Source organism: Herpailurus yagouaroundi, unplaced genomic scaffold, assembly GCF_014898765.1.
Source record: "Herpailurus yagouaroundi ecotype Mexico unplaced genomic scaffold, PumYag 162, whole genome shotgun sequence".
Taxonomy (NCBI): domain Eukaryota; kingdom Metazoa; phylum Chordata; class Mammalia; order Carnivora; family Felidae; genus Herpailurus; species Herpailurus yagouaroundi.
The window spans coordinates 8,535,916-8,561,978 of NW_024412403.1; the positions used below are offsets into that span (position 1 = coordinate 8,535,916).

A 26,063-nucleotide genomic window follows, 5' to 3' on the forward strand; every position below is an offset into this window, starting at 1 on the left:
CAGAGCAGAGCAGCAGCCTTCCAGGTGTGGTGTGCTACCTTGAGTCACTCATTCCCCATGGAGATGGGCAAGGCACGAAAGAGAGTAGCTGTCTGCAACACATCCTCCAAAGGCTGCTACAATACTAGGTGGCCCAGCTAATATGTCAGTAGGAACCAAATATGAGTTACACATGCAGGAATGCTACAAAATTCTAGCAGCTGAGCAAACAGAAGATGAGGTAGAAAAAATACACACCTTCTCTCAACAATCCCAACTATTATCCTTTAAAAGTTCCCTCTTGGGAAGCAAAACTTCCCAAATGGGAATTTCTAATGGGAATCTTAAGTATCAGTAACTAACCCTTTTTGATCAGTTAACAATCTGGAAGATGTCAGCTAAAGGCCAAATGAGAACAAGAAAAAAAAACAGATGACCCTATACTGGAAAGCTTGAGAGAAATGGGGTAGGGTAGAAGTAATATTCACAATCCTGCCTGACTTGCTTGAATTCTACTGCTCGGTTAAGTTCATCGACCCAGGCCATCCCTAATACTTCTGGTGCCGAAGGGTGAGGACATCTATTCCACTTGGCAAACTGAAATTACTCTCTAATTCCTTGCCTTGTTTTTATTTCTCCTGACTAGCATTCTAACTTGATCTGCCACACAAAAAGGATCTCGTTCTATTTTGCTCTTACCTATATTCAATGGCTCTGGTGTAATAGATAATAGCTATATCAAATCTTTCTTTTGAAAACTCTTCATTTCCTTTCATTTTCATTAGTTCTCCTTGCTGAGAAACCAAGGTGAAAAAAGACTCATAAATTAAATGCAAAGGCAATCAAGAACCCAGTAGCTAGGAAAAATAGTTCTAGGTTTTTGTCATTGACAACAGAAATAACCTGGGGTATTATTTATGTGGAAAAGGGGAATGCAATACCCAATATGTTGGTATATATATTTAAAGAAACCAGTCTCTGACAATTCAATGCTAACTTTGTTAAAGGAATACTAGAGAGTAAAACCACATTATGAATAACTACTAATAATTAATCCCCTTGTGTATAGTATTTGGCAGGCCCACTTTTAAATATACCTACTGAGCCTGCCACACAGCAGGGAAAAAAGGAGATGCAAGAGTTAGAAAATGTGATATTATTTAGGGGCACCTGGGCGGCTCAGTCAGTTGAGTATCCACCTCTTGATTTCAGCTCAAGTCATGATCTCACTCACAATTCCGTGAGTTCAAGCTCCATGTAAGGCTCTGTGCTGACAGTACAGAGCCTGCTTGCAATTCTCTTTCTCCCTCTCTCTCTGCCCCTCCCCTGCTTGTGTGCTAGCGTGCATGCACTCTTTCTGTCTCAAAATAAATAAACTTAAAAAAAAGAAAATGTGGTATTATTCAATAACCTAAGTGCCAAAAAAACCCCCAATATATAAATCAGTAACATATAGCAATGTTGAATAGATTAATTGCCAAAAAATGAAGCAGCAAAATTAGTAAGAATGTGAAATCAAAGATGCTACAGATGCAACTGAAACTTTTCACTTCAAATACTTACAGTTTCAGAATAAACAGAGTAAAATAAACTGGATCACATAAATGGCTTTAATTAGTGAATTAAATAGAACATTAAATATTTTCCTAAATCCTTCTTTAAAAATTTAGTTGAATCTTATTTACTTGAGCACCCAGCTGGCTCAGTTGGTGCAGCATGTGACTCTTGATTTCAGGGTTTAAGTTTGAGCCCCACACTGGGTGCAGAGATTACTTAAAAATAAAATCTTTAAATTAAAAAAAATTGTATTTCCTATGATTAAATTCTATGGCATGTGAATTACATCTTAATAAAGCTATACCAGAGAAAATCATACTTCCTCAACTAAGTAAAAGCCTTTCAATTTAAAAAAAATCAAATTTCAGTTTATAATTAACTCTTAAAATATGTACAATTTGATATTTATGTTATTCAACATTATGTGAATTTAATTTAATAATATATAAATATATATTTTAAAAATATATGTGTAACATTAGAAAATTCTGATCAAGATGTTGTTTGCCTGTTCCAAAAAAATAAATATTCCAATTAACATTTATTAAAAATTTCCCTCAAATCTGTTTATGAATTTTACAGTTTGTTGTGTGCTGACAGTTTTTTTGAACTTCCTTTGAATGTTAATAAAAGTTCTAACAGATAAATCTTAAAATATACTTACAAGTAAATATTTATTCTCACCTCTATACACTCCACACAATTTTGAGTTTTAAATTCTTCAAGCAAATTGCAGTTTTCTGTTATGACTTTAGTTATGTGATACTTGTCTAAATTTTATTTTTAGGAGAGAGTGAGAAAACAAATTGGTACTGTTAATGTTCTAAAACTTAGGTTATGTAAGTCAATCCATAAAGTTAATTAATTATTATACCTTCTAAATAACATGTTTCTTGTAATCTTTTACATGTACCAAATAATACAACTGAAAATACACAACTGAAAATGTTTTAGAACACATTATTAGATTCATTGCTTGCTGTGAGTCTCATCTGTTTTATGTCTAGCATTAAAAAAAAGCACTTAGGGGCGCCTGGGTGGCGCAGTTGGTTAAGCGTCCAACTTCAGCCAGGTCACGATCTCGTGGTCCATGAGTTCGAGCCCCGCATCCGGCTCTGGGCTGATGGCTCGGAGCCTGGAGCCTGCTTCCGATTCTGTGTCTCCCTCTCTCTCTGCCCCTCCCCCATTCACGCTCTGTCTCTCTCTGTCCCAAAAATAAATAAACGTTGAAAAAATTAAAAAAAAAAAAAAAAAGCACTTATTATTACATTAGTTCTAATTGTAGTTTAAATAAATGTTCAGTCAGGATATTCCAAACAGGTCCCATAATTACTCAAGTCAGTTCCACAAACATTACTGAGCATGTATGGTGTACCTGGCACAATATTCAATAAAAATGTCTAACAACAAAAACATGGAAAACTCTCTAAAATGTATTTAATGTAACAAATAATTTTAAATATCTTAATTTAACATTCTGACTCTCATGAATGAAATGTTAAAATGTTATTTGAAATACCATTCTTTTAAAAATTTAATAAACTAATTAAAACACAGTAGGTAATAACCAAAACTTATATTAAAAGTATACCAAGACTTCATTTTCTATATTTTTAGCTATTCTATAAAAAATATTTTTTAACGGATAGTAATTTTATCCCAACAAAATCATAGTTAAGCCTCTACCAAACACATACATTTCCAAGGTGAAAAAAGTATCTAAAATCTAGTATTTAAGAAAGAATTCTGAAAGGTCACCAAATAAAGTAATTAATAAGGGATAAAGTAAGATTACAGGATAAAAACCTAGGCTTTGAAATTAGGGAATCCTGACCTCTCACCTAGGCTGTACTACTCACTAGATTGCAGAAATATCACTTAACCTCCCAAAGCCTTAGTTTGCTTACTTCTAAAATAAGGACAACAGCAGCTACCATAAGACAGCTATTGTAAAGAAGAGAACAGAGAAAGAGTGTTGGAACCGAGTCCACATGGGTGCCCGATGTGATACTGCTACTCCACTTTTACCATAAAATCTACCCTATAATTAAAGGCCTCCAGAACAATGAGGAGAACCACCTCTATCAACCCAGCCTTCATGTTTAAGCTTAATTTCTCTCTACCACTTACATTAAACAGCATAAGACTTGACCTCTTCTCAGTAGGGATGGCAAATTACCAGTCATCATCAACTAAGGAGCCAAATATTTTCTGCTTCAAGATCCCTATAGCTAGGGGCACCTGGGTGGCTCAGTCAGTAAGTGCCCAACTTCAGCTCAGGTCAGGACCTCGCAGTGCGGGAGTTCCAGCCCCGCACTGGGCTCTGTGCTGACAGCTCAGAGCCTGGAGCCTGCTTCAGATTCTGCGTCTCCCTCTCTCACTACCCCACCCCCGCTCACGTGCACGCGCGCACACTCTCTCAAAAATAAACATTAAAAAAATCTTTTTAATTAAAAAAAAAGATATACTACAAAAAAACTGCTAACATTCAAATTATTTACAGAAATATATTTCACAAAGTAAATAAATATATAAAGCAGTTTCATCATACAAAAGATTAACAGTCATCAGGGAAATGAAAATTACAATCTCAGCTCTTATTTCTCTTTTTTTTATCCTTATTTTTGAGAGAGAGAGAGACAGAGCATGAGCAAGGGAGAGGCAGAGAGAGAGGGAGACAAAGAATTCGAAGCAGGCTCCAGGTTCTGAGCTGTCAGCACAGAGCCCCATGTGGGGCTTGAACTCAGGAACCGTGAGATCATGACCTGAGCCGAAGTCAGATGCTTAACCGACTGAGCCACCCAAGTGCCCCCTTATTTCTCTTTTGCATGAGAATACATAAAGTGCCAGTTGTGATCTCTTTTTCTGGGTATTATATATAATAACATGACATTCATTAGGTAGGATTTTTAGAAGTATGATGTCATAAAAAACATTAAGACAGGAAGTATAGAAGAATAAAACTATAAGCTTAAAGTTCTCTTATTCAGGCTTTTCTCTTATTCACAAGAGAAAAACATTTTTTTAAAGCCTAAGATAGGGATGCCTGGGTGGCTCAGTCGGTTGAGGACCTAACGTGGCTCAGGTCATTATCTCGCGGTTCATGAGTTCAAGCTCCATGTTGGGCTCTGTGCTGACAGCTGAGCCTGGAGTCTGCTTTGGATTCTGTGTCTCCCTCTCTCTCTGCCCCTCCCCTGCTTGTGCTCTGTGTTTCTCTCTCTCTCTCTTAAAAATAAACAAACATTAAAAAAAATCCTAAGATAAATAACCACACATTCCATTTCCCAAATAATTCCTTTAAAAACTGAGTCAAGAAACAATTTAATGCATGTATACTTACATTCAGTGAAGAAAATACTTAACATAGGCCAACAATTGTCAACCGCTCCTAATTTAGGTAGAATTGTTACATCACCTGTGTATTTCACCCAATTCAAAGCTTCTTCCATTGCCAAGATTTTCTGTATCAAAAAGATGGATAAAGAATGTGATTTGGGTATTAACTCTAAATTTACATGTGACACCATATATGTAACACATAGCATTTTAGATGCTTGATAAAAACTTACACGATCTCCTACTTTCATTACACTAGCATGCAACTTAGAACAGCTGGACCCCGATTTGTAAGTTAACAGATACCATGGACTCACACGTTACATCTTTAAGTAACCTCAGGCCACCCTCAGAGAACAGGATGCTGCTTCAATGATTACAGACCTGGAAGCTGAGGTTTACAACCTGGCCAGAGGATGCTCTGTGTAGCACTAAAGTACAATAACAAAAGGTGAGTGAGGGGTCTCAGATCTCATCTAAACTAGGACTTCCACTCTTACCACAAAGTGAAAGGTATAGAGATTAAGGTTCATGAAAGGGACTGTGTATTTTAAAAACAGTTTTGGAGGGCACCTGGGTGGCTCAGTCGGTAAAGCACCCAACTTCAGCTCAGGTCATGATCTCGCGGTTTGTGAGCTGGAGCCCCACACCGGGTTCTGTGCTGACAGCTCAGAGCCTGGAGCCTGCTTCAGATTCTGTGTCTCCCTCTCTCTCTGCCCCTACCCCGCTCATGCTCTGTCTCTCAAAAATAAACATTCAAAAAAAATTTTAATTTTTTAAGTTTATTTATTTTGAGAGAGAGAGAGAACACGCACAGTGGGGGAGGGGTACAAAGAAGGAGAAACAGAATCCCAAGCAGGTTCCGTACTATCAGCACAGAGCCCAACGTGGGGCTCGAACTCATGAACTGTGAGATCGTGACCTGAGCCGAGATCAAGAGTTGGACGCTTAACTGACTGAGTCCCCCAGCACTGCAGGACTGGGTATTTTAGATGGTCTGTGGCAAACAGAGAAGAGTAAGCAGATAAACAACAGGAGAAAAGCACAACTGCTCAAATGAGCATTCAGTGCAAAGATCTTCATGAAGAGTCAGGAGTTCACAAGAATGTTACTCATACTTCTGGTCTAAAATGACTTCAGGGGTGCCTGGGTAGCTCAGTCAGCTAAGCGTCTGACTTCGGCTCAGGTCATGATTTCACGGTTCATGAATTCAAGCCCCGCATCAGGCTCTGTGCTGACAGCTCAGAGCCTGGAGCCTACTTCAGATTCTGTATTTCCCTCTCTCTCTGCCCTCCTCCACTTGCACTCTGTCTCTCTCTCTCTTTCAAAATTAAATAAAAAAAAATAAAAATAAAAACTATACATATATGTATATGTATATATACACATATATATACGTATACACATATATATGTGTATGTGTATATATATACCTATATGTATATATATATATATATACACACATATATATATATACACACATATAGGTATATATATACATATGAGGGGCGCCTGGGTGGCTCAGTCAGTTGAGCGTCCAACTTTAGCTTAGGTCACGATCTCGCAGTTTGTGGGTTCGAGCCCCGAATTGGGCTCTGTGTTGACAGCTTAAACCCTGGAGCCTGAAGCCTGGAGCCTGCTTCAGATTCTGTGGCTCCCTCTCTCTCTCTGCCCCTTTCCTGCTCATGCTCTGTCTCTTTCTGCCTCTCAAAAATAAATAAAAACATTAAAAAAATACATATATATGAAATTACTTCAGAAGTAGTGGAGTTATCGATGCTGGCATCAGGCTTAAGGGAAACAGGTAGGTGCTTATTGTGTCACCAATAGCATTAAAAATTGGATTATTGTACCTGGAGATTATCTAGTAATTACATATCCAAAATGTTCATACTAGAGACCTAGTAATTTCATTTGGGAGAATATATGCAAGGTAAATAATCTAAAAAAGAAAAAAGAATCAACTTGTAAAAGAAGCTCAAAATTATACTACTTACACGGGAGGGAGAAGAAAATGATGCAAACCTCCAGAGTAAGGAGATTTTTTAAGCAAAATATAGAAATCGATACTACCAAATACTACATGTAAAACACTAAACATGTGAACTCGATCCATGGGCAATGACCAGTGAGATGACTGCCAGTTACTGGCAGTTGTTGTGCCTGCTTCCCATATCTAACACTTACATTTTCTATTTTATAACCAATTCTCAATAAGCCTCCAATAAAGAATGAATCGTTCTGCAAAACAAAACAAAACAAAAAAAACACAGTTATTTCCTTATTCAATGAATTACACTTGAATTTTCCAGTGGACAAAAAAAAACAAACAAAACAAAACAAAAAAAATCCTACATTTCATGAATACTGCTATGTGTTCAGAGTCCACTTCCTACAAGTACTTTCATGCCCAATTTACCTCCTAAGAACCCTGAAACAGGAATTAAGAAATAGTCTTAAATTGGCTTCTAATAATAAAATGACTCAGTGTACCTTTTAGATGTATGGATTTTAAAGTTCATTCCAAGAGAGACAGACTGCAAGAGTGGTGTAGGGGCAGAGAGCAGGAGGAAGAAAGAATTCCAAGCAGGCTCTGAGCTGGTGGAACCCATGAAACCAGGAGATCATGACCTGAGCCGAAACTAAGAGTCAGACGCTTAACCAACTGAGCCACCCAGGCACCCCACACCAAATTTTTTATAAAACTACATTGGCTGGGGCACCTGGGTGGCTCAGTTAAGTGTCCGACTTCAGCTCAGGTCATGATCTCAGTTTGTGAGTTTGAGCCCTTCATCAGGGTCTCTGCTGTCAGCGCAAAGCCCGCTTGGGATCCTCTGCCCCCTTCTCTCTGCCCTTCTCCTGCTCATGTTCTCTCACTCTCAAAAATAAACATAAAAAAAAAAAAGCAACTACACTGGCTGACAGAAGTTATAGCAAAGGATTATCAGCAGGAGATAAATATCAGAATGTCTTTTATTTAAGTTTGCAATCAGAATAATACCAAGAAAAACACTTGGCTCCATAACCAACTGAAGTAAGAAAAATTACTAAATGGCTTTCACAGGGAAAAAAAAATAACCCTCAGTGCAGTACAGGGATACTACCTCAAATACGGCATAATAAAAGTTTACCACAAAGCAGTAGTATTTATTGTGGTGATAGTGACAGTGGCATGATTTTATAAGAGAGAACCTTGTCACTTTTAGCGACAAAAGTTCCTGTGAACCAGGAGCATACTTTCATCTGTGCCAAATTCCAGTTTCTATTCTTTACTGACAAGGAATAGTCCTGGATCTCATCATTCATGTCAGAGCCATGAAAATAGCAGTCCATCTAATCTCTCAAATACACAGCAAACTCATGGGTAGCAGAATAATGTCATGTTAAACCAAACTGAAACCATAACCTGTTAGCCACTATAAGTTACTAACGTGGCCCTGACACCCTATGAGTATTTATATTCTTTAGATATGGGGGATTCTATCACTTACCACAACTTTCTTTGCCAAATCCACAATATCTTCCATCAATTCTAGATGTTGTAATTTCTTCAAACTTATCTCAGAAGCATGAGAATTGCTTAAATACAAATTCATTTTTAAAACATCAGGTTCTTAGATATAAAAATTCATTGACTTTTATACTTTACTGTACATTATACCTCAATTTAAACTATTTGGAAAAAAATTCTCTCTTCACTCTAGGTAACAGTAAGTTATTTATTAAGTGGACAAAATTCTGTACTTTTTTCTCTCTTCTGTATAACAATACTCTTATTTATAAACAAGCATATTAATTTTCCCTAGGTAGGTTTCAAACCTACCATCTATGCTCTTCAGATATTCATTCATTACATTACCATGATTAGTCAATCATATCTAAATCCAAAGCATTAACTTTTTCCACCTTATTACATTACAGTGAAGGTGAACAATATATAAGAATAAGACATAAGAATAAGAATAAGGCTTCCATTGTACTTGGTGTTCCTTAATAATGGGCAACATGCTTACAACTGTTTACACAAAACAAATAACATGTAGTAACTTACCCAGCCTCCACACAAGGATGCAACCTTGATATTACAGAACTGTGCTGACGTTGAAACAGAAGTGGCCAGAAGATGTGTATTTTAATGGCATCACAGTAATCTTGCAGGACAGAAACTGGTTTACTACACCACATATTGCAGATATCAAATTCTTAATTAGAAAAAAGTACTCAATTAATATTTTGTGCCTCGTTTTGAAATAAATCAACACTGTTAATAAAGGAAAGGCTACAACAGATATGGAAAGGTAAAAAAGAAGGGGTGAGCAGGATAGGTGAAGGGCATTAGGAGGTAAAACTTCCGGTCATAAAACAAATAAATCACGGGGCTGTAAAGTATAGACAGGATGAGGGATATCGTCATCAGCAAGGTAATAACTCTGTATGGTAACATATGGTAACTATTATGGTGAGCATTTCCTAATATATATAAATGTTGTACACCTGAAACTAATAGAATACTGTATAGCAACTATACTTCAACTAAAAATATATAAATCGGGGCACCTGGGTGGTTCAGTTGGTTAAATGTCTGACATGATTTCAGATCAGGTCCTGATCTAAGGGTCGTGAGTTCAAGACCCACAGTGGGCTCTGTGCTGGGCATGGAGCCAAATTAAAAAACAAATGAGCAAAAAACAAACAAACAAAAAAACCATAAACCAAGGTGCCTGGGTGGCTCAGTCGGTTAAGTGTCCGACTTTGGTTCAGGTCACGATCTCACGGCTTGTGGGTTCGAGCCCTGCATCGGGCTCTGTTCTGACAGCTTGGAGCCTGGAGCCTGCTTCAGATTCTGTGTGTCTCTCTCTCTGCCCCTCCCCTTTTTGCGCTCTCTGTCTCTCAAAAATAAATAAACGTTAAAAATGTTTTAAAAAGACATAAATCAAAAAATAAAAATGACAGATATGTAGGACTGGTATGTTGATGCGAATGGATGAACCTCCCATTACAGTCTTTTAACAAATTAAAATGCCAAGTTACTCACCTAAGTTTCTCTCACTTTGGGTAAAATCTTTATACTGCATCCCCTAAATAGAAAAAAATTATTTTGATTTGTATCTGGTGAAATGCAAAAATACAGCTTTCAATTTTTAATGTAAGGATTATCAGTACTAAAGTAACAAATTTCAGTGCCCATTTACTTATACACTTTGATTACACTATCTTTGCTCAGTGGTGAGCCTTTAAGCCTTTTTTCAAAGCGTTTCATTTCTCCTGAGTCTGTATCTACGGCTCTCTCTTGAGAACCATTCTAATCTCCAGCCAGAAAACCATTATTTCCTCATCACTCATTCTCTGGTATTGTACATTCTTGTTGAGGCACTGCTTACTTTCCCTTCTGAAATCACATTTGTACCTCCTGTAAAACTTGTGTACCACAGGGGCACCTGGGTGGCTCAGTCGGTTGAGCGTCCAACTTCAGCTCAGGTCATGATCTCACTGTCTGTGAGTTTGAGCCCCGCATCGGGCTCTATGCTGAGAGCTCAAAGCCTGGAGCCTGTTTCAGATTCTGTGTCTCCCTCTCTCTCTGTCCCTTCCCCACTTATATGTGCGCACGTGCGCTCTCTCTCTCTCTCTCTCTGTCAAAAATAAACATTAAGGGGCGCCTGGGTGGCTCAGTTGGTTAAGCGTCCGACTTCGGCTCAGGTCACGATCTCACCGTCCGTGAGTTCAAGCCCCGCGTCGGGCTCTGGGCTGATGGCTCAGAGCCTGGAGCCTGCTTCCGATTCTGTGTCTCCCTCTCTCTCTGCCCCTCCCCCGTTCATGCTCTGTCTCTCTCTGTCTCAAAAATAAATAAAAACGTTAAAAAAAAATTTTTTTTTAAATAAACATTAAAAAATTTTTTTTAAAACTTGTGTACCACAAAAACATCTTTACTCCCATAGCTCTAAATCAAAACACCTTTAAAAAGTAGACATTAAAAGTTCTCAGAATAAAAAAAGATCTTTACGAACAGTAATGAACGTAGTTTTAACTAAACTTACTGTGGTGATAATTTCACGACACGTACATATTTCAAGTCATTATATTGTACATGGGAAACTAATACAATGTTTTAGGTCAATTATACCTCAATAAAATGATAAACCTTTAAGAAGACACAATGTTAGGAGGACCTCGGTGGCTCAGTTGGCTAACTATCCGACTCTTGATTTCGCCCCAGGCCATGATCTCACGGTTCCTGAGATCCAGCCCCACATCGGGCCCAGGCTGTTATCACCGAGCCTGCTTCGGATTCTCTTTGTCCCTCTCTCTCTGCCCCTCCTCTCACTCTCTCTCTCTCAAAATAAAGAAAAAAACATTAAAAAAAAAAAAAAAGAAGAAGAAGACACAGTGTTAAAGAATCAATAAATCTTACCACCCCATTGCAGTAAAGTTGAGTCACACGAACACAATCATCGGACATAAATTCAGGAGCAAGGACACAATGGTCCACATAAGGGCAATCTTCTAACAAGGCATCATCTACTACAGTGAAATCTCCCAGGGCAAAATCATCCATGCTGTACCATCCTAAGGAAATAACACAAACCCAAATTAGTAATTAAATCATTTGAGATAATATGAGAAGCAGTTTTCCTGGCTTCTATGGTATATTAGAAAAATCCTTGGAACTTAGGCCTCCTCAAAATAATCAATAAGGACACTGAGCTCTGGAAGATTCTCATCCTCAGTCTGCTATTCTTTCCCCAACTCTCCTCAAATGATCAGTTTATCTTTCTTTTCTTCCTTACACTCACATAGTCACCATCTCTACTCTGAATTTATCTGTTTGCATGTCTCCCTTAGCTGGGAGATAATTAAGGGCATTTTACTCACTTTTGTATGTGCCTGGCACATGGTAAGCCCTCAAATAATTGTTTGCTGAATGAACAAAAGACATCTTTCCACTGCTGCCCTTCTACACCATCTGCTTTTACTGCATCCTATAAAATATGCCATTTCATCACACACAAACTCTACCATACTCTCAACCTCCTGGCCAGAAGTAAATCCTGACTCCACTGAGAAAATGGTGTCTTACTGGCTGTTCATATTCTGCTATCCATCCCTCCGTGTGTGTTCCTGTCTTGGACAAAGAGGCAGAGCTGGAGTGGTCCTGGGTGAGACTGTCAATCTCCCAACTTCCCACAGCCGCATCCAGACTTCCATCCTCCTAACAATCACTGCATCTCTCATTCTCACAACTACCACACCACAGAGCACTGCTAGATTGCAAAGGTAGGCAAAAACCCTCATATTATCAACAGCCTCGTATTATCAAACATATTAACTATGTTTTAAAAAGAATCATTTCAATGGGGGGAGAGGGAAATTAGGGCTGGAGCTTCAGACTAAGGCTTTTTTCCAGAAGAAAGTTCAATAATAAAGATTTATAGCTCTCAGAGATTAGCTACAAAACCTAAGTTATCACTGAAAAATACAGCATGGTAGTACTTCTAACTCTCGCCCATGTAACGGCCGTCTTTCCCTCTCCTCACCAGCACCATCATGAACACCGTTTCTTACACCTTTCCACTTCACCACTATCACCCCGCTCCTGTTAGGACAAACAAAGCTGCTTTTTTCCTAAGCAAGACCACCGTCAGTCCTTGAAATACAAACCTGTTCTTTTCATTCTTCTTGTGTCCAATTCGCTGTACGAAAACCTCACAGTAGCAGAAGTGAAGAACAAGAACCATCTTCCTAGCAAACTATTCATGCTATTTGTCACACGTTGTACCAAACATTTTCACATACACCATCTCATTCATCCTCGCAGCAATTCTCAGGTCCGATCATCACCTCCAGTGTGCAGATAAGAAGCATGCTTAGTAAAATTAAGTAATTTGCTCAAGGTCACCAAGCTAGAAGGATTTAAACTTAGGTCCTCTGATTCCATAGTCTCTCCTCTCACACACTCTTCCTTGTCACTGCCACCTAGCCAGTTCTTGCTTGTTGCCATGTTTAAGAACACTGGCAATCATCACAGTGTTCCCCTCTCTCCTCCAAACTCTCACCAACCCAGACACACCAAGGCCTGTATACACGATCCCTTTAGGACCCCAGCCTTACCATTCACCTCTTTGGCTAAAATGATCTTCACCACCTGTGACACCAAGGCTCTTCCTTCCCAAGGCTACACCCCAGATCACTGTGCAGGTTTAAGCCAGTTTTTAAACCTTTAACTTTGATTAGCTCCTTTCTGATCACAACCAAGAGTCATACAGCTCTTGTGTCCCCTGCCTCCTACCACAGACATTCTTCATCAAGAATTCTTCCTCCCTTTTCTCCCATTCGAATCCTTTCAGCTTTCCGCAACTGGCTTTCCACCTCTGTTATTCAAGGAAAACTGCTTACAACAAGGTCATTCATTAATGACCTTCTACAAGAGACTGATTATCTATTATGTCTGGAACCTGAACTGTCTGTATGAACAAGGTTCCCAGAGTTTGGAGAATTTAACTCCAAAAGCGAATGACTGGAAAAAAATAGACATTTTAGCACCCATGGCACATAAAGTGGGACATATGCTATCCTGGAAAATATATACACTTTTTAATTCATTTGCCTTACAAACATTCTGTGTGTGTAGAGCCAAGAACTCTCTGTCATAGCCCACACATCGCCATCACGGCATCGGTTATAATCCAATTAATGTGCTCATACCCAGGAGACTGAGCCACTGTGACAGCATGCTGGTCATTCACAGCCTGGCAGATCTCACTGACATCACACCTGACTCACCACACCCTATACCAACTATTCTATGATTAGACACTCGTGTAATTTTTATTTTCTATCTTGTTTTAACCAAAGAGGCAATATGGCACAGTGGTTAATTAAGAGCATGGACTCTGGAACCAGACTGCCTGGGCTTGAATCCTGGCTCCCTCATTTCCTGAGTGTGTGATCTTGGGAGAGTCACTTAACCTCTCTGTACTTCGCTTTCCTCACATTTCCAATGGGGATAGCAATACTACCTATTTGGTTAACCAGTAACACATTTATAGTGCTTAGAATAGTACATGGCATATAGGAAATATTATAAATATCAGCTATTGTTAACATTAGTATTAGATGCATATTTTTAAAAATCCACTGTTTGGATGCTTCCAGCTAAACGGTCTACCTTAACTGCTAAGTCCAAAGAGCACTTTTCAGCTTACAACTTACTTGACGCTGTTGACCACTTCCTCCTTCTCAGAACTCTTCACATGGACTCCAAAGACCATCTTCTCCTGGTTTTCCTCCTATTCTTCTGGCTGCTTTTCCTCAGTTTCCATGGGCTCTTCTTCTCCATTCCCCGCCACCCAAATGTCACCTCTCTTTTTTTTTCAGGCTTACTCTCTCCTCGGTGACCTCATCCACCATACCCATGGCTTCAAAATAGTACTTTCTGCACTTCCATCATTTGCACAGCTTCACCATGATTTTTGCCATTTCCACATATCGCATGTATTTTTATTTATTTAGTAGTTCTCTTTTATTGGGCTCACTTGGCCTAAGTGGTAATATCCATGATATCATAGATTTGAGATACAATTTACATTTTTCATACACATTAAGTTCTTAACTATTACAGAATCCATGTGCCACTTTAAACTATCTCAATCTGCACTGAAGCAAACAACGGCTGAAACGGCCAGATGCTGAAGTCTCTAATTTCTCCAGGCTGCACTGCATCTCTATAGTCCCTGTCAACAAGATGTCCCACAAGTTTCTCAGATTAAGTTCAAAAATAAACTTATCTTTTTCTTCAAAAACAAACAAATGAAACAAAGTTCTCTCCTCTTTCCATGTGTTACCAGTCAACTGTTCTACATGCCACATGGTTAAGCAAACCAGAGATCCGGAGGCCATCTGGACTCCCCAGTCTCTCTCAACATTCCTATCCATCTGACCACAAAGTCCTGTCATTTCTACCCACCTATGAAATCTAAAATTAGCACCCATACACCTGTTCATGCCAATGACACTACCTTCATTTTCGCTTCCTCTTTTCTTCTCTGAACTAACTTAACAAGCAGACTCCCAGCTGGTGATTTGCCTTCAAACTTGGCACTCTCTAAAACTCTGACCATAACATTTTACTGCTTAAAATCATTCAATAGCTTCCCTTCACCTTCAGAATAAAGTCCAAACTTCGTACTGCAGCTTGGAAGGTCTTTAATAATCCTGTTTCTGCTTTCATTTCCAGTCACTCCACAACATGCAACACAGAAGACATTCATACTCAACTGCCTCTGATTCATAAACAAACCTTGTTCTATAACCACCTAAGGCCTACCAGTCTGGGAAGCATTTCCTGATCTTCTCACTACTACTACCAAGTTCCTTTCTGCACCTCTTCTCCATAAGCCCAGAGCGCCCTGCCCACATCTTTTTGACAGCAGTTCTCACACTGGTCATCACAGGCTTATCTTTGTAGGCTGAGAGGGTACACTGTGCCCTATTCATCTTGATTCCCTAGCTCAGTACTTGCCAAATTTTTTATTCAAGCTCCCTAAGTAGAAAACTTTGCTAAATCCACTTGCTACCTCTACTACTGTTATTCAATATTTTTTTGAGAATAACTCAACTTTTAGCTCAGATCTAAGCTTGTTTTAATAGAAAATTTGATACCACAAGAAACCTTATACTTGGAAGGACTTTTTTTTTTTTCTAATACACTCAAGTAAGAATGTAAAGGACTTCTAAACCCATCAGTTACAATGAACTAATAGGGGACTCTCACTGCAAAACAAAGTAGATCCTCGATTCTAAAATTTTTTAAATTTTGCTGAGCTTATAGAACTAGGAATGTCTAAAACCACCCTTTCCCCCCAAAAGCAACAAACCTCTGGCTAAAAACTAAAGCTGAGAGTCAAGAGCTACAAGTAGTATTGCCAAGAGCAGCAACGGACACAGCCCTGGGCCAGAAGCAGTGAAGACACCGAAAGTGGTCCAATGTAAACTCCCTGGCTCCCAACCAAACATGATACAAATCCTATCAGAAGAAAAGGGCCTCCAAATCAAACTTTCAAGATCCCACGGAGAAAGATCAATCAAAGAGTTCATAACCAAAGATCATCAAGCATAGGAGGTGACAACCCAATATGAGAGATAGACAACAGAAAAAAACAAGGAATAAATGTAGATCCCTAAAGACATCAGACATTGGGACTGCCAGATACAGTCCACAGAATACCCATGGGTTCAGAAAAATGACGAAGCAACATGAAAGAAAGACTTGATGTATCTGAAAAAAGAACCAAGTGGAACTTTTACAAATAAAAAATATAACGGTTAAGAGTAAAAGGGAAAAAAATGGACGCATTATAGAGAAGACTAAGCACAGATGAAGAGAAATGGATGAACTAGAAGATATGGCTGATAAAATTACCCAGCACTGTAAATTCTGATAGGGAAACAAGGAAATGAAAACTATGAAAGATGAAAAGTACCTAACCTGGAAACAGTTCAATACATACACATTCAACTAAATTTCCAAAGAGACAATATTTATTACAAGGCTCAGAATCTTCTAGACCTCTTGAAAGACAAAATTCAGAATCCAACAAAATTCAGAATCAAGAAATGTGTGTATCCAAAAGAGGATAAACAAAAAGTAATCTCCATTAGACTTAAAAAGGAAATGACATAGCACCAAAGATAGAATATCCAATGCAACCAAAAGAAAAAGAAGTTTCTTCAAAGTAGCAAAAATAAACGCACAGGAGGCTTTCCATGTAGAATAATATCTTCACCATGTGGACAGAAAATAATCGATCAACCTAGAATGTGTATACCCATCAAACCTCTCTCAAGAACAAGGATAAAATCAAAATAATTTTATATAAAAATTGAGCTACCAAGAGACTTGAACTAACTTCTTAAAAAATACCAACTAAAAGACATAAACTGACTGGATTGAAAGAAAAATCCAGTAATATATTCTCTGTAACAGACACCTAAAATGTCAGGGCATAAAAAAGGTGACAGCAAAATAAAGGAAAAGTATATTCCAGGTAAATTACCACCAAAAGGAAGGTGAGATAGACTAAATAGATACTAACACAAAAAGCTAAATTAAGCATGGAGAGGATCACAGCATAATAGAAAAGATTCAATCCATCAAGAAAATAATGTTAAACTTTTACATCCCTAATCAAATAATCTCACCACACATCAGAAAAGTTGTTAGGACTATAGGAAGTCAGTTAGAAAGTAGTAGCAGGAAATTGCACACATCTCTCTCAATTAATGACCAGTGAAAAATAAAGACAGTCTGAACAACACAATTTGCAAGTTTGATCTAACAGATACATAACAGTTAGAAAGCACATACTTGTCACAAGTACACACTTAACAGTTATTATTCACTATGTACAAGGCCACAAATTGAGAGCAAGCAAACATTTTTTATAAGACAAAATACTACATTCTCTGATAACACAATTTAGGACTGAATAACAAAAAGAAAAATGTTAATGTAGATACTTTTGAAAATTAAAAAAACATGTTACATGTTTCAAAGAAAATTTTAAAACATGTACATCAAAGAAGAAATCAAAATGAAAATTTTAAAGCACTTAGATTTGAAAGTTAATGAAAACATTGTAAGTTAAACAATGTTAGCTAAGGCAAAAATAAATTTTGGGTTAAGTTTACAGCCTAGCACACTTATACTAGGTAATAACAATGGCTGGAAATTACTAAGTTAAACATGGAATTTAAGTTAAAAAAGTAATATAAGCCCAAAGAAAGAAAAAGGAAGTAAATAAACGAAAAGGAGTCAATGAACAACAACAAAAATTTAATAGAACTAATTATGCCAAAAATTAATCCATTTCCAAGATTAGTAAAATAGACAAATTTTTGGCAAGATTAATCTAGAAAAAAGAGAAGTCACACACAAATATTCAAAATGAGAAAAGGGGGTTGGGGCGCCTGGATGGCTCAGTCAGGTAAGCACCAACTCTTGATTTTGTCTCAGGTCATGATCTCAAGGTGAGTGGGATTGAACCCCGCATTGACACTCTGTAATGACAGTATGGGGCCTGCTTGGGATTCTCTCTCTCCCTCTCTCTCTGCTCCTCCCCTGCACTCTCTTTCTCTCTCTTCCAAAATAAAAAAAAATAATAATAAATAAACAAATGAGAAAGGGAACATAACTACAGATAAAGCATAAATTAAAAAGGGAATTAAGAGAGCACCTGAGTGGCTCAGTTGGTTGAGCATCTGACTTCAGCACAGGCGCAGGTCATGATCTCGCGGTTTGTGAGTTCAAGCCCCGTGTTGGGCTCTGTGCTGAAAGCTCAGAGCCTGGAGCCTGCTTTGGATTGTGTCTCCCTCTCTCTCTGCCCCTCCCCTGCTCATGTCTGTCTCTCCCTCTCTCTCAAAAATAAATAAACATAAAAAAAAAAAAAAGGGGGTAGAAATTAAGACAATACCATGAACTTGATGCCAATCAACTTCAAGTTTTTGTTGAAAAGACAAATTTCTTAAACTTACCAAAACTGATTAAAAGCAATGGAAAACTTAAAGTCCTACTATTATTCCATTGCTAATTACTACCAAATTATCAACCATTTACAATCTTTCTACAAAGAAAACATTAGATCCAAATGATCTTAGGGGTAAATTCCACCAAACATTTAAGAAACAAATCACCCCAATCCAAACTGTCCTAGGGAACAGAAAAAAAAAGAACTATTCTTTAATTGTATAAGGGTGGCATAACATTAATGCCAAAACCAGACAAGATAGTCAATAAAGAATAATGATATGTGATTTCATTCATAAACAGATAAAAAAAATCCTAATATTAGTAAACTCAATCCAGTAGTTCATAAAAAAAAAAAAAAACAATTCACTAAGATCAATTTGGGTTTATCTCAGTAGAGAATACAAAAGAGAATTAAGAATTTTAAAATGTATTAACTGAAATCCACTACATTTAACAGATTAAAAAAGAAAAACTACAAGATACTCTCTCTCAAGTTTTTCTGTCCCATGCAGAAAGGGATATGACAAAACTGCAAAGACTTCCCTAACTTATAAAGAGTTATTTACAAGAACTTGAATATTTTTAATGCAGAAACATTCCCTTTAAAATCGGGAATGAGACATGTATATGTCCACTACAATCACTTTTAATGAACAATCATCATCATCACTTCCATTGAACATAGATGTAAAAGTATGCCAGCATATTAAGACAAGAAAAAAATTTTTAAGGAAAATAATTGCAAGGAAGAACAAAAAGTGTATTTGCAATGACCTAATTATTCACATAGAACTCAAAAGAATTACAGAAAATATATTAGAAACAATAAAAGTTTATCAATTGGGTGGCTAAAGACTAATATAAAAATCCATTAAATTTCTATTTGCTAACAGTAAACACAGAAAATAGAATCTTAAAAAATAACACCGTTTATAATTGAAACAAAACTACTAGAAACATTAGAATATTTTAATGTTTAATGTTCTCTCTGTATAAAGTTACAAAACCAAATTAAAAGACATTAAAAACCTAAATAAATAGAAATACATACCATTTTCTCAGACAGGAAGGCTCAAAATCTTAAAGATTTCAATTCTCCCTCAAATTGATTCAATAATTCCAATTAATTCCCAAAGAGTTTTTCATGTCATGTGACAAGTTGATTCTTAAACCAAGAACAGAGGTCCAAGAACAGCTGAGACTCAAGACCCCCTGCCCCAAATAGCAAGATTTCTGGTAAAGCTATAGGATTAATAATTATAACAGTGTGGTATAACACAGAGATAGACAAGGAAACAAGTGGCAAAGAAAAAGGGAGCCAGAAACAAACCCATGCTGGTGAACAGAGGGACAATTCCACCTATGGTATGAGGACAGCTGTAGCCACATGGAGGAAAAAAAAATGAATGTGGATCAGTGCCTCACACTATACACAAAAATCAATACCAGATGGATTATGAATTTAAATGTGAAAGACATCATTTTAAAACTTCTAAAAAGAAACATAGGAGAACGTCTTTATAATTCCAAGGCCAGGTAAAGTTTCCAATTAGATTACATTAAAATTAAGAACTTCTGTTCACCAAAATACACCATAAAGAGTAAAAAGACAAGCCATGAACTGGAAGAAGATATTTACAATGCATACAATCAATAAAGGATCACTGTTACCCATTTGTTAGTTTTAAAAGACAACAGAAAAATGGCTAAAAGATACGAGCAGGCATGTCACAAAAGGAAAACTGTTCATAAACATGTGAAAAGATGCTCAAACTCATTAACAAAGAAATGCAAGTAAAAATCACAATGACAAATCATTTCATACCCATTTGATCAGCAAATACAAAGAAATCTGATGATGATAATAAGTGTTCGAGTGGATACAGATCAACCATAACTCTTACACACTGCTCATCCAAGTATATAAATTGACAAAACTGCTAGTTGAAGTACAAGGTGGTACAACCACTTCAGAAAACAATTTGGTAAAGTTGAACATTCATACCCCATAATCCAGCAATTTCACTTCTAGCAAATAGCTTACCACAGTGGTATTCCAACCTTTTTTTACTCACAAACCACAAAAAATACTTCTAATCATTTCACACTAAGATGACACCTAAAATGCTCAGTCTAAGTTTAAATAATTGCAAAGGATGAATTTCTTGTGACATTTAAAAATAAAGCTGACACATCACTGGCCTAAATTGTTATAAGTATTACTGCATACGACTGATCAACAATAACTATATACACTGATAATTGAAGATAAGTGTTAAAATGTACTACAAATGCAGTCTTGAGGAAATGGGAAGTGCCTGGATTTAAAAAGGCTTTCTCTAACAACATACACTAGATTTTAAATTATCTCTTTGTTTTCCATGGAGCTTTTCAAAACACTTGGAACAATGTCTTCGTCAGACTCCATGTGGATGAGTGGTATGCCTTCCTTATCTAAGGTAGAAGTGCTACTAGGAAAGGTAAGGTGAAAGTGGAAGCAACAGGAGGCCTCTATTACAGGCCTCAGGTGTTACCAACATCAGGAAAGAGTACACATGGAATTTAATCATCTAGAAATGGAGGCATTAATATCTGTGGTGCCCAAGTACTCCCTAGAAATACCTTCATTACTCCCCTGAGGGTCATACACCCCAGCATGAAAATTCTTGCAAACTATGTACCAGTAGAGAAATGTAGAGAAATTCTTGCAACTGTGTACCAGAAGATATGTATGAAAATTTCGTAATAGCAACACCTAGAAAGAGCCAAAATGTTCATCAAAGAAGAATGCATACACTGTGTTATATTCGCCGTGGAATATTACACAGCCTTAAAAAATGACTTACATCTATACTCAGTATCAGTGATTCTTAGAAACAACATTGAGTGAAACAACCAAGTCTCAGAAAACTGTATCCAGAATTCCTTTTTTTTTTAAGTCAAAAACCATACAATACATTGTTGAGGAATATACACATATCTGGCAAAATTATATTTAAAAAGCAAGAAATGACACCATTCAGGATAGTAGTCACTCTGCAGTTGAGTACATTCGATATTGGTCATTTTGATTCTTGGATTGGGTGTATTGATTGGTGTTCATTTTATTATTTTGCTTTATAACCTGCATATATATTACATATATTTTGTTTTTTATTATCTTTATTGTGTTACATATATTTTGATTATATCAAATATTACATTAAAAAGGAAAAAAAGATTTTTCAAAACCATTCATCGTATTTTAAAAAGCAATTAAATCGCCTCAACTAGAGAGGTACATATACATATCACGGAAATTACTAACTTTACATCAACCATAGGTGCAAAATAAATTTTTACTGGAATTAAACTTATGAGGACCACATGAGATAAAGACTGAGCAAATTAGCTGTGAGAGATGAACCCATCTGACACAGAGCTGGAGCAGTAGCCAAGGTGGCTGCAAGCAGATTTAGCCATACACTAAAGTACAAGGAAGCTGGTCAGTAAAGAGAAGACAAAAAAAGTTAAAAGTCTAATAACATAAAATATTAGCAAGGATGTGAGGAAATAAATGGGTGTCCTCACTCAAAACCAGTGAGTGAAAATTAGTACAACCACCTTGAGAGCTTGTGTGATATTTAGTAAATTGAAAATGCACATAACCTATCTAGCAACTCTGCTACAGGTGCATTTTCTAGACAAACTTCCCAATGTGTGCACAAGCAGGCAAGTACAAAGAGGTTTATTGCAGGATTGTTTTAGAGTCAAAAACCAGAAACAACTTCAAAATCCATCAATAAGGAAATGGATAGATTATGGTATATTCATACAATTGAGTTCTTTACCAGTAATTGAAATGAACCAAAGATAACACAATTATCCAATTTATTTGTATATAAATCTCAAAATATTATGCTGATCAAAAAAAGCAAGTTGCAAAAGACACTTATCATTTAACACCGTTAAAATTTAAAACACATACCACTACATACTGTTTATAGATTCACTGTGAATCAAGTATAAAATAGGAACACGGTGGCTGCCTCTAGAGGAGGTGGAGGAGCTCGGAGCACCTCCAATATCTGCAATTTTACTTCTTAAAAAAAAAAAAGGATCTGAAGTAAATCTGGCAAAATAATTACATTTGTAAATCTGGGTCATGGACTGGTTAGATCCCCCTACGTATATTATGTGTGAATTATTCCAGAAGTTAAAAAGAAAAAGGGAGATTAGGCAAAGGTAAGAAAAGTGAACAAATGAACAGAAATAAACAGACACCAAAACACAGCCTTTGAGCGCAGAGCACGAACCTTTGAGCAAGAGGAGGCGTAGAAGGTAGAGTCTTTAACGGGTTTGAAGTCTCTTTCCCTGGGTATCCTTGTAATAAATCCCATTTCGCTCAGGATAAAATGCAAATTTCTTGCAATAAAAAAATGTCCTAACTGAAGCTGTAACTATAAGGAAACTGCTCCCAAGGGAGGAGTAAAATCTGTAAGATGTCTACCTTGACTCCCCTCGCCAGGGTGTTGGGCAGAATCAAGTGACAATTTATGTGAACGCCATAAAACACTATACGAACCGTTAAGTATGATCAAGAATGCCCAGGAACAGCTAAAATATATTTACCCAGCTGGCGTGTACATATATTTTGGAAGGAGTCTGCAGTTGAAGGGCTCTGGGTGTCTAGAGCGCTTCTGGAAAAGGCACTCTGCACGGGTACCAGCCAAAATTCGCCTACGCCTAGGCTCGATTTTGGGCCCTTGGCTCCCCCCTTATTCCATCCCCAGAATAGGCTGGTTCGACAGGCCACACTTGTCGTCAACACTATAGAGCAGCTGGCCAGACCCGCTGCCGTCTCCCCTCTTCCCACCAGCGTTGGGGGTGGGAGGATGCTTCCAAAAGAAGGGAGGGGGGAGCGTCTCCCTTCCCTGGTCCCTTCCAAGGAAGGAGGCCACCACCCCCGGACTCGACTGCCGTTCTCACGAAAGCAAGTGGCGCAGACGTAAGGCACACAAAACACAGAGGATGGAGCGTGCACGAACGTTCACGAACACTCGCGAACGAAAACGCGCACAAGGGGGAATCATACATTCGACAGGATCCGGGCGCGACACGCGGGCGGGTACACGATAAGACGCACACCTGGGCGGGAGATGCCCCAGGACAGGGTCACGACTGCAGAACGCGCGGCCACGCGAGGAGTGGACGCGCACCCCCCGGAGAGGGACGGTGACACAACGAGGGGCCACCCACACGGGCCACAGGCGCCCACGCCAAGAAGAACGGTCGCGACACAAAGAAGCCGAGAGTGGACACACAGGCGCGTGCTCGCACGCCCGGGCCGAAGGACCCCTCGCCTATCAGGGTTGTCACCCTCCAGACGAGAGTGCGCGGGCGGCAGGGGGATGCGCACACAAAGGGGCTACTCCCACCCTCGCACAGACGCCCGGAGGGGCCCAAGCTTGCAGAAGGGGACCATAAGACAAAGGGGACACACCCACTGGGGCCGAAAAAGGCGGCCACACCCCCAGCGCACCGGCACCCCGACCCACGCAGACACACCACGGGCACCACAGCTAGCGACGCGGGGCGACGCACACACACCCACACTCACCACACACCCACGGAGGGGGTGTGGAGGGCCCCTCTCCCCGGGCATCTCGGCTGCAGCGCGACAAGGTGACACATCCGGGAGCCCCGCCGCGCGCCAGATGTGCACTCACCGGGGCCCGCCGCCCGCGAGCCTCGGACGCGGGCCGCCGCCGACGCCGCCGCCTCGGGCCCTCCACGTCAGCCAGCGGGCGGGCGGGAGCGGGCGGCAGCGCAGGCGGCGGGCGTATCACGTGGGCAGCAGCGCGCATGCGTAACCGTGCCCCCCCGCCCCCCGCTTCCGCGGCGGCGAGCGGAGCGATCTAGCTTCCCCCAGTGCGGACTTGCTGCAAGCCGGGGAGGGTCGCGGTGCGCCTGCGCCTGGGGTGGGGGGAGGCGTGCGGGGGAGCGCCATCGCGAACCGGCCTTTCCATCAGTTTTTCTTCTCTCGCACCCCCCCCCCAGGCTTCCCGGACAGCGCTTGCGCAGGGGACTCGAAGCTGAGGTGGTCGAGCTGTCGGGAGGGGTCTGGGTGGACGCTTCAAGGACCCAAGGTCGAGGGCCAACCGCCCCCCCCCCCCCCCCCCCCCCGAATGAGAAACAAGAAGCTCCTCCGAGAGGACAGGGTCCGGTCCCGGGTGCCGGGGCCCAAACCTGGGGAGGAGCCCGGCCCGGCCCTGCCCTGCCCTTCCGCAGGGAAGCGAAGTCTGCAGGGCTGGAGCGGCGTCTGTCCCTGCTCTGCGCTCCCTCCCCCTCAGCTGCAGGGTGCGCGCGCGCACGCGAGGTCCGGGGGCTTGTGCGCGCGTGCAAGCGGTGTGTGTTGGGAGGTGTGTCCGCAGGTTGGCCGCGTGCAGTGGTTTAGGCTAGGGGAAAAAACTGCAGAGGCTGTGCCCATAGCAAAGCAATGAGGCTACGACAGACCAGTGACGAAGGGGAGTAAATCACTGACGATGATTGTGTTTCTTTTCCACAGATTGTCCAAAGCCACAGGGAAAATGGTGGAAAATTCACCGTCGCCATTACCAGAAAGAGCGATTTATGGCTTTGTTCTTTTCTTAAGCTCCCAGTTTGGCTTCAGTGAGTACTTTGATGGCCAGGGCCTTTTTCTGGTGTTCAAGGACAAGGAAATTACTGCATTTGTTCTTAGAATGGGCCCATCTGAACTGTGATTCTTTCTACCTATGTCTTTAAGAAAACCCGAAGGGAAGTTGTGTTTGGTGTTGTGTATGCCAGGCACCAGCGTAAATAGTTTAACTCAACAAATATTTATATAGCACCAGACAGGACTGCAAAGTGGATAAAACCTGGTCCCAGTGGTCATAGTCTTCTGGACAAGGCAGACAAGAAAATTTACAATTAAGAATGTGAAAAGAGCCATGGGAACCCAGTAGAGCGACATGAAATCAACCTGGGAAATCAGGGTTAGCTTTCTCCCCGACAATAACCAATAAGAAGCAAGACGTGGGAAGGTTTACTTTTTTTTTTTTTTAAACGTTTATTTATTATTGAGAGACAGAGCATGAGTAGGGGAGGGGCAGAGAGGGAGACAGAATCCCAAGCAGGCTCCAGGCTCTGAGCTGTCAGCACACAGCCTGACGCGGGGCTCGAACTCACAAACCGCAAGATCATCACCTGAGCCAGTGGGACGCTTAACCCACTGAGCCACTCAGGCACCCCTAGACGTGGGAAGGTTTTGAATGAAGGGTGTAGAGTGAGTAATTTGGTGCGGGTGCAGCCTGTGGGAGCTAGGAAGTGAAGAGAATTAGGCCAGAGAAGCCATGGGTGATTCACATCCTGGATCTGGCTCAGTCCCTGGGGAGGATCCGGTTTTCCAGATAAGAAAACTGATGCTTATTGAGACACTAATGTGCTCACACAGCAGGACCCACATCTCTCCTCTAAAGGATGTGGGGGGATGCCTCGGTGGCTCAGACAGTAAAGCATCTGACTCTTGGTTTTGGCTCCCGTCATAATCTAGTAGCGGTTTCCTGGGTTTGAGCTCCGCATCCGCCTCTGCGCTGACAGAACCGGCTTAGGATTCTCTCTCTCTCCCTCTCTCCCTCTCTCCCTCTCCCCCTCTCCCTCTCTCCCTCTC

The 26,063-nt window shown here is 39.8% G+C and overlaps 2 protein-coding genes across 14 annotated transcripts in view; one reads left to right on the top strand and one right to left on the bottom strand.

Annotated features, from left to right (window-relative positions):
* TTC3 (tetratricopeptide repeat domain 3) overlaps window positions 1–24,120 on the bottom strand; it is a 127,943-nt gene extending 103,823 nt beyond the window's left edge. For 2 of the 8 annotated variants that reach the window (XM_040483932.1, XM_040483934.1), the window contains exons 1-8: window positions 11,282–11,436; window positions 9,908–9,950; window positions 8,924–9,074; window positions 8,364–8,451; window positions 7,060–7,113; window positions 4,877–4,997; window positions 2,221–2,306; window positions 679–773 (exon numbers count right to left, since the gene is read on the bottom strand). In XM_040483932.1, the coding sequence (XP_040339866.1) occupies window positions 679–773; window positions 2,221–2,306; window positions 4,877–4,997; window positions 7,060–7,113; window positions 8,364–8,451; window positions 8,924–9,074; window positions 9,908–9,950; window positions 11,282–11,425 (782 nt within the window). In that variant the 5' untranslated portion in view covers window positions 11,426–11,436. The other 6 variants (XM_040483937.1, XM_040483935.1, XM_040483936.1 and 3 more) reach the window with 6 other exon arrangements.
* A 142-nt stretch (window positions 24,121–24,262) lies between these two features.
* PIGP (phosphatidylinositol glycan anchor biosynthesis class P) overlaps window positions 24,263–26,063 on the top strand; it is a 40,411-nt gene continuing 38,610 nt past the window's right edge. For 2 of the 6 annotated variants that reach the window (XR_005793155.1, XR_005793154.1), the window contains exons 1-2: window positions 24,347–24,522; window positions 24,942–25,045. Coding sequence is in view for 4 of the 6 variants with exons in the window: in XM_040483945.1 (XP_040339879.1) it covers window positions 24,964–25,045 (82 nt within the window). In the remaining 2 variants the exon portion in view is untranslated. The other 4 variants (XM_040483945.1, XM_040483946.1, XM_040483947.1 and 1 more) reach the window with 4 other exon arrangements.